The sequence below is a fragment of the Parasteatoda tepidariorum genome, chromosome 2 (assembly GCF_043381705.1).
Source record: "Parasteatoda tepidariorum isolate YZ-2023 chromosome 2, CAS_Ptep_4.0, whole genome shotgun sequence".
NCBI lineage: Eukaryota > Metazoa > Arthropoda > Arachnida > Araneae > Theridiidae > Parasteatoda > Parasteatoda tepidariorum.
In genome coordinates this window covers 98440727-98459925 of record NC_092205.1, presented here as the reverse complement: position 1 = coordinate 98459925, position 19199 = coordinate 98440727, and the positions used below count along the sequence as shown (strand labels likewise).

The following is a 19199-nucleotide window of genomic DNA, read 5'->3' as shown; positions in this document are numbered from 1 at the left end:
GACAAGTTTTATTTTATTCTCAAATGAAATTCTATGAGTTCAGTAACAAAACTGATATTCTGGTTTTTTTTTTTTTCCTTCAGATTAAATTCATAAAGAAGAAATTCAATAAGAAAAAGCCGTATAATTTTAATTGATTTTCTAGCAATGAATTTTTATTGAAATGCTATATTTTATGATTAGTTTCAACGGTTGGAGTAAACTCTGGTGTTATTTTTATGTTTCCTTTTCTTCTTTGGACCAACCGGATGCTCAGTTGGTGAAGTAAAAATCCACATCCAGTGAAGAGACTGGCAATGAAGAAAGTCTGACGACCTCCAACTAGATCTAGTCCAAGACCGCCAAGAACACAGCCAAAACCTCCACCTGAAAAGCACACCAAACTAAGTGTCATAAAACTTAAGGCAACTTTTAAGTTTTAATTTTTTAGCATCCTTCAGATGAACTATTTTTGCTACTGCTTAAAATTTGATAGTATTATAGCTATAAGATCTTTAAAGGTAACTTTTTTCTTCCCTTTTTATTGGAATACAAACCATGGTCATTTTAAAAGAATCAATGATGGGCAATTTTAAATTAATATGAATTCATACTAATGTACACTCTCAATGGTTCTTGAAATCAATATATTAAAATCAATATAATTTTTTATAACTAAAAACCACATTTGTTTGTGGATCCTGTATGCTATATGTGGATCCTGTATATTATAGTACAGGGATGGCGAACCAATGGCACGCGACACAATATTTGGAGCACGCCACCAATCACAAGGTTCACAATGAACATGGTGCGTAGCGTTTTTAAAGAGTGCTTAAAGGTGCTTATTTTTATTTTTTTAAGCCCTTAAAGGTGCTTTTTTCATTGACTGTTTTTAAAAAATGCTTAATTTTTCCTTTGTGAAAATGAGATTTTTTTCTCTGCCATGTCAATTTTTGCCTTGTATTATCAAAAGCGTGCTTTTCACATTGTTCTATTCAACGTTTTCGCAATTCATTTAACCACCATCTATTTCAGCCTACCGTCGGTCCATAGCGTATGAAAGTGCCAATCATTTTACAGGTTTGATTAATTACTTGCGAGTACACATGTGCGTATAGTGAGCTGGGTTCTGTGAGATTATGGCACTCTCACGTGCAACTCTTCTGCATTTTGCATGATATTCTCAATTTCAAGCTTCATTTTCCACCCTCTAAAATCTCTTGCTCATTTTTATTGGATAATATAATCAAAAAAGGAGTTAATCAAAGACTAGTTAATTTATCATGATCATGTAAAGTCTTTATAAATTATTTTGCATTTTGTTAATGTATATAGAGCTTTAAAATGTTTTTTGAGTGCTTGAAAAGTACTTAAAAGGAGATTATTTTTTGTTGCAAGATTTGGCTACGCACCCTGATGGAGCATATTAACATTAAAATTAAAATCTATCTTCAAAGATTTTTTTGATTGCTTGGAAGAAATCAGACTGTTTCTGCCAAATGAGGGAAAAATTGAATAATACCCACAGTTATTGGATGTTATGTGGTTTTTAAAATTGATGTTTTTTACAGACATATGCCAACGTTTCAATGAATTGAATGTGAAGCTTCAATGCACAAATAAAATGATTATCATCAGGATAGATCTCATTCGCTCTTTTGATGCTAAACTGCATGTTTACAGGAATGATATTATTACAAGAAACTACAAGTACTTTCAAACTTGAAAAAAAAGTATCAACGATTTAGATATACATGTGAAAGCAGACGTAGAAACAGTCACTAAAGGATTTGATTCTGTCATTGATTCTTCAATCAAAGAATTTTCAGCGAGATTTTCTCAGTTCAAAGAATTATCGGAAACACTCAAGTTTATTATGTATCCTGATGTGACTTCATTTGATAAATTGAGCTTGTCTCAATTTGATTGGTTGTAAATTGAAGAATTTGAAATGCAGCTGACAGAAAGATTGTCAAGCAATATAAGTAAGAATGCCAATAATTTTTTTTTTTTTTTTGGAAGCATGGAATTCGTTACCAGACACATTTAACTGTTTGAAGAAGCTGAATCGTGCTATTTTAACTATATTTTCATCTAACTATGTGAGCGAGTAATTATTTTCAGAGATGAATAACATTAAACACTGGCTAAGAAACCGTTAGGCAGATGACTCCAGTTCAGCACGCATTCTGCTTAAACTAACATCTTACAACCCTAATATAAGCTATTTGTCATCTGATCTGCAACAACAGAAGTCAAACTGATGTTACTTTAAAGTTGAATTACGCTTAAAACTGGGACATTGCAAATTTTATTACGTAGTAAATGAAGAGTTTTGAGTTGACAATATATAGTATTATTTTCCCAATAATCATGAAGTCGAAATTATTTGATGGAACGTCTATTACCCCATTAAAAATATTTTTAGAAAAAGGGCACGTTGATACATAAAAGTTCGCCACCCCTGTTATAGTACATGACAATCTTTAGGTTCTTATATCTCAAATAATGTTAATTTTTCCCTGCACACTTTGCTCATGATATATTTAGCTTAGGATAACATATAAAACATTATTAAATTGTTTTTTTTTTTTTTTTTTTTTTTTTTTTTTTTTTTTTTGGATTCTATTAAAATTTAATTAAAGAAACATTTGTGAATTAGACACTTTCTTTCTTTCTTTCTTTTTTTAATATTACTCTACAAAATATACTTATTAAAAAAAAATTTTCGAAGTTACTAGCTAACTTAAAGACTTAACCTAAGGAAGGCAAACATCATCAAAAGCCTTGAAAAATTATTGATAAAGAATGTTAATCAATGATAAATATTTCATTTAATTTTTTGGATTCCATTAAAATTCAATTGAAGAAACATTTGTAAATTAGCTACTATTTATTTTTAAAAAAAGATATTCCTGTACAAAATATACTTATTTAAATCGTTATTTTTTGAAATTAACACTAGCTTACTGAAAGACTTAACCTAAGGAAGGCAAACATCATCAAAAACCTTAAAACATTATTGATAAAGAATGTTAATCAACCATTATTTTTTTTTTTTTTTTGGATTCCATTAAAATTCAATTAAAGAAACATTTGTAAATTAGCCACATTTAAAAAAAAAAAAAAAAGATATTCCTGTACAAAATATGCTTATTTAAATCGTTTTGAAGTTAACACTAGCTTACTTAAAAGACTTAACCTAAGGAAAGCAAACATCATCAAAAACCTTAAAAAATTACTGATAAAGAAAAGCTACTTACCTAATCCCTCGTGCGTTCCAAATAGAAGTGATTGTGTAGTTGCTTCAGTTCCTGGCTTTGCACTCTCCTTGCCAAAAGATGCAATATTTGTATACAGTAATCCATACGTGAAGCCGTGGAGTAATTCAACAATCAGAACCAACCATGGGTTGTACAAGTAACTGTACCACAGAAAACGAACTGTGTACAATATCAGAGCTAAAGAACAAACGTTTAAATGTCCCAATTTCTTTATGATTGCTCCAGAAAAGTACATCAATGGTAAAGTGCCTAGGAAGCTTTGCACAGTGAGAGACAATCCACATAACAGTTTGCTGGCACCGATGGATATGAGGAACATCACTAAGTAGCTCCAGATCAGAGCTGCTCCGATGCCGTTCATCAACAAGCCTGCTTCAAAAATCAAGAACTCGCCTGACTTCAGTACAGTTCCGACATCTTTCATGATATTTTTTGAAAAAGTTGGTTTTTCTAATTCTAGTTTCAAAATGTTCCATATCACAAAACACAAACATACTTCCATGAACATCCACGATGGGATGTAGCTCTCCGTGCAGTCGTTCAGAAGTCCACCTAAAGGAGCCAGCAATCCCCATCCGATCGCACCCCACAGTCTTTGGCGTCCGAAGTTGGTGCCAGTTTTCTCCACACTTTCACAGCAGGCTGTATCTGAGAGTGTGAACACTGCATTGTTGCATACCATTCCAAGAGTGTGTATGAAAGCGAATAGCCAGAACTGATAGGATAGAAATTCGTTAATTTGTGTCGCATCTTCCGGTGGTTCCTCGGGGCACGAGCAGTGCATTGTTGTGTGGTTTTTAATATATTCTTGACTGAAATTCCCTCTTTTTTTTAAAGAAAAACAGCATCGGCTATCATTTATCTGGGTGCATAAACACACACGGTCACAAAGATCACGCTCACAATTCAATACAGGGTTTTGTTCCAAGTCCAGCTCGCCACAGAAAGAAATCATTTCATCATCAGTTTTTAAAAATGATAATTCTGGATCGAAGAATTTTTCCAAATGTTCTAGATAACACGATGAGTTGTTAGCAGTGGAAGTAACAGTGTGTTCAATTTTCGGTATGATTAAAATGAGTGCAAAGCTGAGACCTTGTGTAACAGTCAAAATACAGATCATTGCTTTGAGTTGATTGAAATAATCCGCTAGATAACCTATTATAGTCTTTGTGACAATGAATAAAAACTGTTGCACCATAAATATTATGGCAATGGCTGTGAAAGAAATTCCAATATTTTTATTGGCATAATGTGGTAAGTATGGAAACACAGTAGCAATGCCTGGAAAGAAAAAATATATATTTTTATAACTAAGTAAAACAATTTCTTGTTTAACTTTGTTTTTACGTAGTAGACCATATTCTATTGAATCAAAATGAAAAATCGGTATGAAACATGTGATCTTTCACACATTTCCTAGACTTTCTATACAATTACTCGTAAATAAACATACAGGAATTCGATACAATGACTAGGTAAAGTATGAATAGTTAGTCTACTACTAAAAAATAAGATTCCAACCCAAGAGTATATAAGACATGATAAATCGACTTTATGTTGGAGTACCTTTTCATAGATGAAGGTTGACATTGTCGATAACAGCACACCCCCCATTGGTGACCCGGACGTGATGTCAACATGCCTACCTTGACAGAAACTCCCACTTCGATTTGAACACGCCTACTTCGATGGATTGTCCACTTGTGACAGCGACATTGCCCTCGTCACGCTGTTGCTTTGCAGTACACTCGACTGCTAAAGGCAACACAGGAGCAACCACGACCGTGAACTTAATACAGCTCTCACGGTCAGCACTCAAAAATTACGGTGATCTTAATACAGCTCTCCTTGCTTCTCACAAAACAGTAATGAATCAACTAGTGGTATCCGTTCATCGAATTCTATCACAGATATAATTCTGGTGGGGGTGTATTGTAGTGTGTCTACCACTACAAAAGTACAATTCCAATTCCCTTGTATATAAGACACGATAACTCGATTTTACGTTGGGGTGCCTTTTCATAGATGAAGGTTGAAATTGACGAAAACAACACGCCTCTCATATGTCATAATTTTTATACTTTGCCAAACGAACATTTATCATTCTTTAGAGTGCCTAAGCATTCTGTAAAGTGACTCAAGCCCTTCATACATCGATGGTAATGTATACTGTATTAAAAAGTAATAACTTGTGTTAGGTTATTAATGAATTGTAGTGAAACAAATTATTCCTTTGACAAACAGATATTTGTAAGGAAAGTTAAGCAGTAAATGTTATGGACCACATACTCTTATAATGAACTAGCAAATACGCAGTTTTGGTATCGAAATAAACCTTTTTCATTTTAAGACACAGAATATAAATCTTTAATTTGAGATCAGATTCCTTTTTGACAAGGATTCTAAGGCTAGATATTAAGAGCAGTAAACGAAAAGAAAAACCTCTAAAAAAGAAGACCTGGAGGAATATTGAGAACACTTTATTTTTTCTTATCTAACATGGGCTTCGTACTTATGGACATCATTCCTCCGAGCCACTAATAAGCGTGAATATATTATTCGAAACACTTAAAAGTGAATTTTAACCCATATCGCTAATTTTAGTTATGTTAAGGTCATGTTTTTCATAATTTGAAAATCGGGAAAGAAAATATGTTTATTCAGCCTTATGTCTAATTTCGCAACTTAAATAAAATATTAATTAGTACTTATTAATAAATATCTCTACTTATTAATTGGCATATTTAGAGTAAGACCTTCACCTTCAAACCCATTTAATTTTGCTTACATTAGACACTTAAACAAAATCAAATTGAACAATCAGGCAATACCGATTAAACTGAATTGTTTTTTAAAAAAGTTTAACCCACCCGCTTTTACGATATGTGCCATATCACAAACACTTCATCATCAGTCACAACAAAAAAATAATCCAATTTGTCTTTCTTTTTTTTTTTAATTTTGTTCATTTATTTATTTTTGATAAACCTGTAATCATTGTAATACTGTACAAAGGTTTCTTCCATCAATTGCTAATGAACTGAGAATTTCATTAATTGCAATTTTATGATGAACCACTCATTTTTCCAAAGGATACATTTTTATATTAAACAGTTCCTTGACATTTTTTTTCTTTTTCAGATTGGTACTTAATATGTTTTGGAGAAAAAATCGTGGTGCTTTTCATCGAAAACGGTCCCTTGATTTGATTGCAATTATTATTATACTACCCCAAATCCCTATATTTATTTTTTTATATAAATTTTTTAAAAAAACTCAATTTTATCTTACAAATCCAAAATAATTGAGAAATTCATAAATTATAGACTTTGATATAAGAAGTGCATGAGCGAAAACACATTACATTTAAGGTTTACATGAGTTTTGAAAAGCAAGATTTTTTTTTTTTTTTTTTTGGAAAATGATGTAAGAACTATTTTATATTATTTTTTAACTTGCATATTATTATTCATAAGTTAATAATGGATTTAGTTTTTAACTTATTATTTTTTAACTTTAGAAATATTAAAAAAAAAAAAAAAAAGACATTCACCTAAAAATTTTGTGATTAAAAATAGGCTTTCGAAAATATTTCTACTGACTTATAAAACGTATCCTTGTATTAGACTCGATTGTCTCAAAAGTTTGGTCAAACTGGACCTATTCTGCAATACCAGTAAAAAAACAGGCATCATTTATTTTTTCAAGGTGTATTTATTATTGGAATTTCTACTTTCACGTAGAATATTTTTTTATTATAACTGCATTATATTACTCACCTCCTATAAACAGAAAAAAATGGAGCTTAAAGCGCCACATTTTCTTGTCAATAGCGAAGAACTTTTTCTCTCCCTTCTTTTCATCACCCTTTGTTTTAATTTCATTGTTGCTGACCATTTCTGCTTCAGATTTCATGTTGATTCAATCAGAAGCTGCAATAAACCATCAAGATTCAATGACAAATATTATATTTTTAAAATCTAGTTAAAAACGAAATTTAAGTCGTTGAAATTGCAAAAATAGGATTTACTCTTTTGACGCAGAATTTTTATTACACAGATTTTTAATACATTTTTTCATTATTTTGTATTAATTAGGTCAAGTGAAAAATATTAAATGTATCATTTTTTAATAATTTATCCTTATGAAATACGGTGTCTTTTTCCGCGTTAAAGGTAAAATCTTCCAAACATGGCACCGAAATCAAGCATCACTGGCTGTGGTCAGTGAGCAGGTGGGTGACCACTTGGATCAGTCAGCGTAGGGACCGAGGGTGTGCGGTGGTATGGGTCCTCGTTAAACTTTTCTAACGTAAAGTGGTCGACTTCGCGTGCTGGTCGTTGGGCTACCGAAGCGGGGGTGCTATCCCCTCTGCAGAGGATCAAAATTGTGATGGCATGTCTTCGGATCATCCTCAGGGATGTTTCCCAGATCGTCGCCAATAGCTCATTGTGCAGCTCTAGTGCGACGTAAATGAACTGTAACTCCAAACACTGCTTACTTCCAAACATTAATTTTTCTAATCTGCACTTATTTACAGTTATTTAGATCTAAAAGTAACAGTTATTCATCAACAACAAAAAAATTATAATTTACGAAACCAATTTTTGAATATGAATGAAAAAAAAAATTAAACTACCCTTTTTTTTTTGGATTTTTTATTTTAGAACAAATATAACTCCGATAATCTAGCAGATTTTTTTTCTCATTAAATATTAGATTACAATTAAAAAATACAAAAATATATTTTTAGTAATTAGAGCCCCGGAAAAATATATATAAAAGAGACACCGGTGTCTCATCCGCGTCAAAAGATTAGGCTTGGTGACGAATGAATGTTATTCAATATATCGTTTACAAATTATTATTATTATTTTATATATAATGCTTCGCTGAATATATTTTTAAAAATAATTAAATTTATTATGTAAATTACTTACAAATAATTATTAATTCTGTATGAATCATTTTTTTCTGGAAGTTCCTCATTAAAACTTTTTGAGATAAAAACAATCCTTTTTATACAAAGGATATTCGGAATAAAGAAAAAAAAGAGCCTTTTAAGTTTCTTTTGTCGACTTTCTTTTATAAGTAATCTTTATTGTTATTTTTTTCTGTTAAAATTCTTGAAACGCATGCAGACTTACTTATTTGAAATTTTATTTTTAATAATGTTCATTTCTAAAGGTTTTTTTTAAAGTTTTTGTAATTATGTTTTCGACTTTAGCATGGATGATGATTGGTAGCCAAAACTTACGCTCTGTTTGTAACTAACAAATGCAAAACTAAAAAAAGAAAGTAAAAATGAATCAAAATAAAAATTTTAAATTCTACTTTTTTCAAATAAATTTTAAAAGAGAAAATAGTGTCTTTTCCCATCAGATGTGAAATGTAGGAACTTCACTTTTACTATTTCAGAAAAATATTACTTTTATGAAAAGCTTCTATCACCCCCGAAAATCGTAATATCGTATCATAGAAAATCGCATACATATTTTATAATTATGTATTATAATATTTTTTTTTCGTTGTTTCTATTTTGAGATAAAAACAATTGAGTATATATAATGATTGTTTCACTTACCAGAAATGTATAAATGAGCAATCAAAATCAATAATGTTGGACGTAGTGTTGATGTGGACACAAGAGATGAAGGGAAAAATAAAACAATTTTTGGTGTAAAAGGAAGTTGTCGAGAATATTAATAAATTATAATGTACAGAAGCCAGAGGAAGCTTATCTTTGCCTTCTACTCAAATGAAAGCTAAATTATCTCTCTTTTAATTGCCTATAAATTTACTTTCATTTAGAACTCTTCTTTTTTGACGTATTTACTGCAGATGTTTTCTGAAGAATTATAAAAAAAAAAGAGAAAATTAAAATTATACACATTGCTCGAATTAAAACAAACAAAAAGGAACAAGGGTGGGAAAGCTTCCCCCCCCCCTCCCGTTAATTAAACTTTCATACTCATGACATTGAAAATAAACATTGACATGGAACAGCGCTGATATTCGATCTTAAAAATAACATTGATTATTGACCTGGAACAATGCGGCATTTAAGGGATTATGCACACGTTTTTTGTCTTTAATTTTTTTGCGAGGGCTCTTAAAATGCAGACGAAAGGCTGGGGGCAAAATAAAAATGAGAACTACTGTATATAAAGTTTTCATTTTTACTGTCAATTAGTTCCTTAACATGGTTACGAGATAGCTACTGAACTATTTATTTATTTTATTTTATTTTACAGCCTGCGCTGAAAAGCAGACCCATTTTGGGTTTACGGCTATTGAATATGTTCAGTTCCATAGCCTTTTAGTTTAAACTGAGTACAGAAGACAGGTAGGTAGGTACATAATTTATGTCATACTAGAGCTGCACAATGCTCTATTGGCGACGATCTGGGAAACATCCCCGAGGATGATCCGAAGGTATGCTATCGCAATTTTAATCCTCTGCTGAGGGGATTGCTTCCCTGCTTTGGTAGTCCGACGACCAGCGCTCCAAGTCGAGCACTTCAGGATAAAACAGTTTAGCGAGAACCAATACCGCGCACCCTCGGTCCGTACGGAGGCTGAACGAAGTGGTCACCCACCCGCTTACTGACCGCAGTCAGTGATGCTTGACTTCGGTGATCTGCTGGGAAACGTGTCTTTACGATCAGTCCACTTCTGGACAATCCAGAAGACAAGGAAATTACTGCATAAGGGCAAACTAGCCTTTGTGATATAACTAGCCCGCATTTGCGTTACATGGAGACGAAAACTACGAAATTATCTCACGGTTAGCCCAACAAGATTCTAACTCACGATTTGTTTACCAATAAGATTGTTACAAGCCGGGAGCAGAATTCGTATTGATCAGCCACTGTTGAAATTCGAACCTCAGTCACATCGTTAGGCTAGCTCTCTATCCCTGTGCCAGCATGGCTTCAGTTTTACTTGTTCAATTTTTTAAATTACCGGCTTTGAAACAGCTGGTTCATTCTATAATGAACGAGTATCAATGCTCAACTACTTAACTAGTACATTTATATCAAGCCAGAAAGCAAAGAAACTTCTGGATCTAGCATCGGGATAAACAAGCTTTCGTGTAGTACTTAATGATGGAAATCACTCATATTTGTGTTAGAAAAAAAAAGGAAAACCACAAAACATCCCACGATTATCCCGACAGAAAGGTGATTCTAACCCATGATCCGTCTACCATTGAGGATGTACGGTTAGCCCAACAAGATTCTAGCTCATGATTCGTTTACCATTGTGGTTAATGTGAGCCGGGAGCAGAATACGGATTGACTTTTTAATGGAAATCACTCACATTTGTGTTAGAAAAAAAGAGGAAAACCACAAAACATCCCACGATTATCCCGACAGAAAGGTGATTCTAACCCATGATCCGTCTACCATGGAGGATATATTTCATGTCGGCACTGTGGTCGGGGTTAAGCCATTGGGCGAAAATCCTATCGACCAGCCATTGCTGGAATTCGAATTCGAGTCAAATAATTAAGAGGAAAGCGTTCTATCCTTTTTTTTCCTTTTTTTTTTTTCTTTTTTTGCTTTTCATGGAAGAACATCTTTTGATTTTGAGTAGTGACATTAAAGATGGAATTTAATGTTTAAAAGAAATAGAGAAAAAAAGAAAATCGTAAGCTTATCTTACAAGGATGACCTTTTTCCCATCATAAATTCACAGTTTTATGAAAGAAGCAGGTTGTAAATTCAAGGTGATACGACCCGTGATAGTAAATGCAAAGTCACTCAGTCGACTGTTTCGCCACAAATTCCATATATTTGGAAATGCATTCTTGAGACAACCGCAACATTTTAACCGCTTCCCTCATTATCCCGAGTTAACTCGGGTATGTATATATATTGCAAATATTTATTATCCCGAGTAAACTCGGACGTAAAATACTCGTAAATATCCGTGCTGACGTAAAATATTCTCAGCTGTAGATGGATCATGGGTTAGAGCCCATTGCCTTTAGGCTAATCGTGGGAGGTTTTCCTCTCCATGTAACGCAAATGTGGGTTAGTTCCATCAAAGAGTCCTCCACGATGGCAAATTTCTCCCAATACTTGATACAGGAGTTCCCTTGTCTTCTGGATCAGGGTTCAAAATGACAAGGCTACGGAGTTAAACATTAGTAGTCGTGAACTCAAAAATTGGGTCGATTGTTCAACGACGGTTATGTTCTGCTGCTTTTTAAAAAAAAATAAAAAAGAAACTAAGATTATAATTATTTACTAATGCTATTATAATTTGCCATGCTACCTACCCCATTGGAAAGTTTCTTCCACTGAGGGGGGGGGGAATTAACATTTGAAAAAGGAACGGAAAAAAAAACACTACTGAAATATTACAAATGAGGAAGGAGGATCAGAAAACATAAAACCTGTTTGATTGCTGATGGAGACAGTAGGGCGTTGAAGGGTCGTTGTTTGAAACATCTCTTACCTTAATTAGATTTTGTTGTCAAACAGGTTTTGTTTTCTCTCGTTCTGCTTTCCTCAACTAGTGATTCGATAGAGTTCCCCCCTCCACTTAAATATTTCTTTACGATCGCTAATGTGTATATATTTTTGACAAGGCTTATTAAGATATATATTAAGGAAAGTTTTGTTATTATTAGTTATGTATATTAAGAAGACGCTACACCACAGGAGAAACTTTTCATGGCAAATTCTGTTTTCCCTCCAATGATACTTTAAAATTTAGAATAAAGTGAGCTCTAGTAAACCTAGTGTAAACGATTAAGTTTCAAATGCCGAAAAAAATGTTTTAAAAATATCGAAATAAAATCGCAGGATTATTTCCCCACTGCGAAATTCTGAGTTATCCTGCCATAACTTTGTTTGTATTTTGATGAAGAAGAAAAAAACAACATTTGAAATTTCTTATTTTATCTTAGGTTTATCCGAAATTGACTTTTCCTATTTTAGAAATTTTAAATAACTTATGTAGGTGAAAGAGAATTCGTCATGAAGAGTTTTTCTCTCGGTATAGAGCCCCTTCAAGCCGGGAAACACTTTGTTAAGGCATTAATATTATTGGAATTAAGTCAGTTCTAAATTCACAGTAACTTATCCGTTTAAAAAAAAAAATCCGCCACTGAAGTTAAACAAAATTGAAACATCACCGACTGCTGTCGGCTACAAACAATTATTTCTCCTTTATTTGTTTTAAATGATGATTAAAACAGATTTTTAGCATAGTCTTATCAGATACGGAACCGCAGATAATCATTATATGGTTCTTATTTGAGTTAAACTTTCTCTTTTGTTTTATCAGCTTCTACCGTGCTCCGTGTTTACGATTCTTGTTAGCGCTGCTAACCTTTTCATGCAAAAGGTATTTTAGTTGTCAAATATTTGATTTTGTTCAAAAGTTGCGTAATATTTGTAATAAAAAGTAGATGCAAACGCTGTCGTCATTAAACGTTACTTGTATTTAGAATGGAACTATAATTATCAATTAAAATACAAGGCATTCTACTAATCCAAAACTTTAGGAAAAACTACATGCCTTGCCTTACTTATTTGACTTGAGTAGACAAAACAATAATAATTTCATGCCAATATTGTTAAGTCATCATTTATAGATAAGGGAATTTTAATTTTAAAGTCTCCAAAAATAATTTTCTTTTAAAAGAAATATTGTTAAAAGGGAGAATTAAGAAAATGGAGGCTGTGGATGTCTGAAGTCAGAAATTATAGGTCCAAAATATTTTCTATATTTTACATTTTCCAAAAAATTCGAGGAAGCGACGCATTTTAATAAATATGTTTAAATGTTGCGAAGTTTTAGGCATTTCTTAAAATTGTTTTATAACATTATAATAGAGTTAGAGTACGTTGACTGTAGCAAACATCATGTAACATTACGCGAGAATTATTTAATAATAGAAATTTTACCTAGCGTTTGTCTTAGATTAACTGTACCGCTAACCTTATTTTCCACCTATTAGGGATACTGCAATTTATAAGAAAACTTTCAGGCGTATTGAGCTAAAGTAGCGTTAGTGGGAGCAAAATATCTACTTCTCACTGATATGACGACCATTCGTTTTTATTCCGTATACCAAATCATTTCTTCGTGTATAAAGATGACAGATGTAGAGTTATTTAATGTTTTCCGTTAAAAAATGACCGTTTTCAATTTTGTTTATCATCTATCATCTCGTAAGTGATTCTTAATAAGGAATGAATAAATGAATGAAGTGATTCTTATAAGTGAATGAAACAAGGAAAGGAAGAAAACGAAACAACGAATATGAAAAAAAATTTCTAAATAAAAATTTATTCACTGAATCGACAAATTAGTTTGTAAACAAATAATTAATTTACGAATCTATAATTTTTGATTTGATTGCTGCATTTAACGACCATAATTGTTTCCTTCTTTAGATTTAACAAGAAAAAGAAGATAAAAAAGTACTGATATTTTTTACATTTGTTACCGCTAAAATGTAAAAATCACTTATTCTATAGATTATCTATCTAATGTGCAGAGGGTGATAAATTAAAGTTACAAAAAGTTGTTTCATTAATAAGATCTTTGATGATACAACGTTTCAGTCAGTTTTAAGTAACGTAATGTTATTAATATTTTGCTTCCTAAAAATTAATTTGTTGCTATCAAACAATCAACTTATTAGTTTTTATCAATCACTTTACAAATTGTAATATAAGAAATCAAAAGTTTAAAATATTATTAAAATTAAGTAAATTAACATCATGTTAATAAATGTAATATAACAGAAATGGTTTATTTATTTACCTAATTTAAATTATTACATTGAATTGCGGATGAAAATTTTACAGTTAATTAAGACAAGAAAAAAAAATTCTATTCAATTACCTTGATTTTAAATAAATAGTTTGGTAGAAAAACTTTTTAAAAGAAATATAAAAAATACGATTCACTACAAAATGGAAGAAAACTGTGATCGTCCCAAGGCGATTACAGGTTACCCATTGTCAAAATGGTTGTTGTCTAATTTTTTTTTAAAAAAAGAAACTTTATTGTTTTTTTATCTTAGACATCTTTAACTGTTAATCCTGAATTGCTTGGTACACAATTTCGCAGACGTATATAAATGCAGCTCAGGCACATTCTGCGTAAATTCTTTTGATGGCTGAATAGACATTGAATAATAGCCAATCGAAGTATCAATATTAACATTTTCGAATGGGTACAATGGTGTTTGGTGGAAAGTTAAACCTGCATCATACACCCGTTTCGAATTCGCGAGTTCATACATGAAATATGATTTGAAGGCTAAGCTTTCTTTTTTTCAATTTTACACGAATCGTGAATGAATCATTTATATTGCGTGGAAGACAGTCTACGGTCTTGAGCAAGTTCTTGGGTACGTTTACAATGAATCTTTTTATCCCTAACTGGTGATCAACACCCAGTTCTCGTATTTGCATGAAAGGGGTTCGGAGAGTCACCATTCGCTCTTTGTTAGAGTTCAATTCTCTCAACCACTTTGGTACTTTTGTGAAGGACGGGCTTCATGCTTGCGTTTGCGAACGGAATCCTTCCGTTTTTTCGTTTGTGTGTAACGCTTAAGGTATTCTCGTCTACGTTCTTTGGCTTTTCAAGCCTCGGTAAGTTTAGGCATTGGCATCGTTTTTCTCTTGCTTCAACTCTAACTTTTGGGACCGTGTCAATCAGTTCGGGACCATCTTTATTTGTGATATTCAACTGAATTAGTATTGCAAACGATGCAGTTTGAACTGTAGATTAGTATTTCTGATTCGTAATTAAATAAAATATAACAATAAAAACAAAATTATCGTTCAAATGATGAAATTCTCTTTTATTCACTACTCAGGAAGTATTTATGGGTTCTCTCTGGTCTCATACCTCAAAAATAAACTCACCAACAGCATAACAAAATTAAAAGTGAAAAATACAGCTATCCCCATAATAACGCATGCGCACTGTTTACTAATACTCTTGATTATTGTAGCTAAAAAATGAGGAGGCCATGAAATCCAAACCAGGACCCATTTTGTCAATGGGTAAAAAAAACGACAAATTAGTTGATGAAATAAATCATCAATCAATTAAAAACTATAATATGAAGAGTCAAATGGTTTAAAATATTTCGATATCTAAAACTGTAAGTTATACAGTAAGCAGATAAGTTGATAGAATCAAATATCACTCAATCAAATATTTTATTACAAAGCATTTTATTTCAAACTTCAACTTCTGAGCAGAAACAAAAGGAATTCTGAGTTTTGTGCTAATAAATTTAGGTATTATAAGAAACAATAATTTAACTTCTTAGAAATTATTTTGCATTAAATATATTTCTCATAATTTTAAAAAAAAACATGCGAAGAAAAAGATTTACAAATTTAGAAGTCCTCAGAATGTGATGCGTTAAGTCGTCGAGAATATACAATTTTCATAAAGATCTTGGATTATGTGCAAATTTACAACTATTATCATCATATTATTTTACGTTTAAAAAAAAGGATTTTTTTTTACTTTTTTTAAAAAAATATTTAAAATTTATGAAAATACTTAATACAAGTTTCATTTAAACATTCAAGCATAATTTATGATAGGGATTAAAGCTCAGAAAGACATTTTGGGGAAATGTAGATAATAATTTAAATAGTTTAAATAAAATAGTTTTTGAGAAATCATGCGTGCGAAAGTTTAGAAAGTTATTTAAAGAAAAAAATTTTTTATACTTTTTTAAAGCTTATTAATTTTTGGATTGCTTTTTAATTGTAAGGATATGTGATATTTTTCAAGGATTCAAATCATTTCCAGCAATATTTGTTTTCATTCGATAAAAAAACAACTTAAAACTCTACTTGTTTTATAGAAGTAGAAATGTTATGTGTTTCCTCATGCTTTAAAAGATAATATTCTTAATAAAAATAATGAATAAATACTATACATTGTATTTTTAAAAGATTTTTTTTCTTAAATAGCTTGCAAATGTTTGCTATATATGAAATAGCAAGTTAGAAATAATTTATACAGTTTGCTATAGCCTGTTTTTTGCTTCAGTGATCGGTTTGTTAAAAAAGAAACGTTTCTAGAATCGGATTTGCCGGAGACGAAATGTCGGTAGACTATTTGTTCAGTAACGAAATAACAGCAGCCGCGACCGTCTGTAACCAAGAGATTGTACACAGTAAAAAAAAAAAAAAAGGGGAAAATAGAATGCCTAAGGGTATTTTTCGAAACTTTTTCGCCAAAGGAAATACAGAATCCACAATTTGGAGTTTCCTAAATGCAAGTAGAGCTATATCGTTTTAAACTACTCTGTTGTTCAAAATTAACAGAATTCTTTCATATTTAAAGGATGATTATCTTTAAAACTACTGGACATATTTATTATTAAATTTTATATGAACATTGGTTGATAAACGAATCATTATAAAACGATTCATTAGTAATAATTAACGAAAATAACGATTCATTAGTAATAATAAAAAATATACACTAAAAAGTTGCTGTATTTTGTAGTATTTCAATGTATTAGAGTTTTTTCTTTCTAGATTTTCAAAACATAAAAATTAAGTCATATTATTTCCTATCTGAGTCATTGCTTACCTAAAATTTGCGAAGTCACTTTTAGTGGTTTTTCTATTAGCAGATAGAAATAAATAAAATTATAATGAATTAAAATGAAAAATATATAAATAAAGAAGCGATAACAATTTTCTTTTAAATTTAAAATATTTCTAAGAATATTTCAATTAGATTTCAGAACAGTTGAGGATTCCCTGACGTCCCCTAGAAAAAGAATACAAAATGTTAGACTCATGTAGCTGACGTTTACCAGTAAGGCAACCAGTTTATATATCCTAATGCAGTGGTCCCTAACCCCCGTACCTCTCCGTGGATGCAATTTTATTGGTACTGGTCACGTAAGGAACATTTAAATATCTTCATTTTATTGACTGTGGGGTATTTCCCACTGGTTTGTTAGACTTTTTATGGACGATAGGTTTAACTGGGAGCTGCCGTCACACAACGCAAGTAACTGTATTTTGTTAGGAAGGCATGATTAAATACAATTAAATTAAAAATATTACATTAAAACCATCTAAAATATAAGCAATCAATCCCTCATCCTCAATCACAGTGGTAAAATTATCAAACGCCGATTCACGATGATGAAAAGGTTGCGGAGCACTGTCCTAACGAACTCGATGCCTCGATTGATTTTGCAGCCACTGACAAAATTTCTCTCCACTTTATACTGCTAATTCTTAGAGTAGCTGCTTTATGTCTCTTCATTGATTGAAAAAAATATTGCATCTCGCAGGGAACTGATCGTTAAGACACGGTTCCCAGCAGATCACCGAAGTCAAGCATCACTGACTGCGGTCAGTGTGCGGGTGGGTGACAACTTGGATTAGTCTGCGTAGGGTACGAGGGTGTGCGGTATCGGTCCTCGTTAAACATGTTCTACCGTGAATTGTTCGACTTCACGTGCAGGTCGTCGGGCTACCGAAGCGGGGGTGCCATCCCCTCTGCAGAAGATCAAAATTTCGATGGCATGTCTTCGGATCATCCTCAGAAATGTTTCCCAGACCGTCGCTAATAGCCCGTTGTGCAGCTCTAGTGTGAAGTAAATTAGCAACAACAAAAAAAATATTGCAATACGCATGCAATTAGAATAGTTGATTAAAAGGAGTGGAAGATTTTTATACGCACAGAGAAAAAAAATATCTGCCAAAATAACCATACTTGTAGGAAGACATCACTGGTGAAAGAAATCACAATTAACCCAAAATATACGGTATTTAAATCATCCTCATGGTAACTTTTCCGGAAATTCTACTTCATAGTTCTTATTACAACTCATTTAGTAACAAATACAAAACTGGAAAGGAAATTTAAACGAAATAGATGATTTTTATACCATGTTCTAACGTAGTGGTCTCCAACCCGCGGCTCAAATGGTACTGGATCGCCCAAGGAAATTAAATTATTTCCTTTTTGTTTAATGCGATGTATTTCACTCGGGTTTGTTCCACGGGGGAGAAGAGAGACGACACCTAAAATCACATCAATATCGCACATGTAACTGTATTTTATTTTGAAGGTATGTTTAATTACAATTAAATTAAAATTATTAAATCAAAGCAATCTAAAATATAAATAATCAATGTACCTCCTCACTCAGCGAGAAAATTATCAAATGCTGACCGGCCCAGCATTGGAACTCTCATGAAGACACGGTTCCCTGTGGGTGCGCGGTATTGGTTCTCGTTAAACTGTTCTACCGTAAAGTGCTCGACTTCACGTGCAGGCCGTCGGACAACCGAAGCAGGGGAGCCATCCCCTTTGCTGGGGATCAAAATTGTGGTGGCAAGTATCGTAATAAATTTTCTAAAATGGTTTTTGAACTGTCGGTCATTTCACCTTTTATTTGGTAAATTTAACCCTTCTATGTCTATAATCTTTTAAAATGGAATGGTAATAATCCGTTTACCCTTGTATGGTTTATTTAAAATGGCGGTTTATTCAAATGGTTAATAGAAGTTAGATAACTGTTAATTATTTCTTATTTTAATATAATTTCTCAGTTATAACAAAGGGATTGTAGCTGTTGTTAATTTACGTCACACTAGAGCTGCACAATGGGCTATTGGCGACGGTCTGGGAAACATCCCTGAGGATGAACCGAAGACATGCCATAACAATTTTGATCCTCTGCAGAAGAGATGGCACTCTCTCTTCGGTTGCCCGACAACCCGCACGCGAAGTCGAACACTTTACGGTAGAACACTTTAACGAGGACCAATACCGCACACCATCAGCCCCTACGGAGACTGATCCAAGTGGTCACCCACCGGCACACTGACCGCAGTCAGTGATGCTTGACTTCGGTGATCTGCTGGAAACCGTGTCTTAACGATCAGTCCACCGCG

The 19199-nt window shown here is 32.4% G+C and overlaps 1 protein-coding gene across 2 annotated transcripts; it reads right to left on the bottom strand.

Moving 5' to 3' along the window:
• Positions 1–96: 96 nt before the first annotated feature.
• LOC107452045 (major facilitator superfamily domain-containing protein 6-like) lies at positions 97–18285 on the bottom strand. Of its 2 annotated transcripts, none has more exons than XM_043052038.2 (4): positions 18188–18285; positions 7049–7201; positions 3246–4550; positions 97–366 (listed from the first exon to the last, which is right to left on the bottom strand). In XM_043052038.2, the coding sequence occupies exons 2-4, from the start codon at positions 7182–7184 to the stop codon at positions 167–169; spliced, it is 1641 nt and encodes a 546-aa protein (XP_042907972.1). In that variant the 5' UTR covers positions 7185–7201; positions 18188–18285; the 3' UTR covers positions 97–166. The 2 variants fall into 2 exon arrangements, with proteins under 2 accessions (XP_042907972.1, XP_015923808.1); XM_016068322.4 differs by lacking the exon at positions 18188–18285 and adding an exon at positions 8854–9030.
• Between the last annotated feature and the right edge of the window lie 914 nt (positions 18286–19199).

Bases quoted from the DNA above. Each gene is read 5' to 3' on its own strand.
- LOC107452045 (XM_043052038.2), bottom strand. From the start codon at position 7,184: ATGAAATCTGAAGCAGAAATGGTCAGCAACAATGAAATTAAAACAAAG. The intron at 4,551-7,048 runs GTGAGTAATATA...TTTTCTTTCCAG, and splicing joins TTTTTTTCTGTTTATAGGAG to GCATTGCTACTGTGTTTCCA. The intron at 367-3,245 runs GTAAGTAGCTTT...TGTGCTTTTCAG, and splicing joins TGGAACGCACGAGGGATTAG to GTGGAGGTTTTGGCTGTGTT.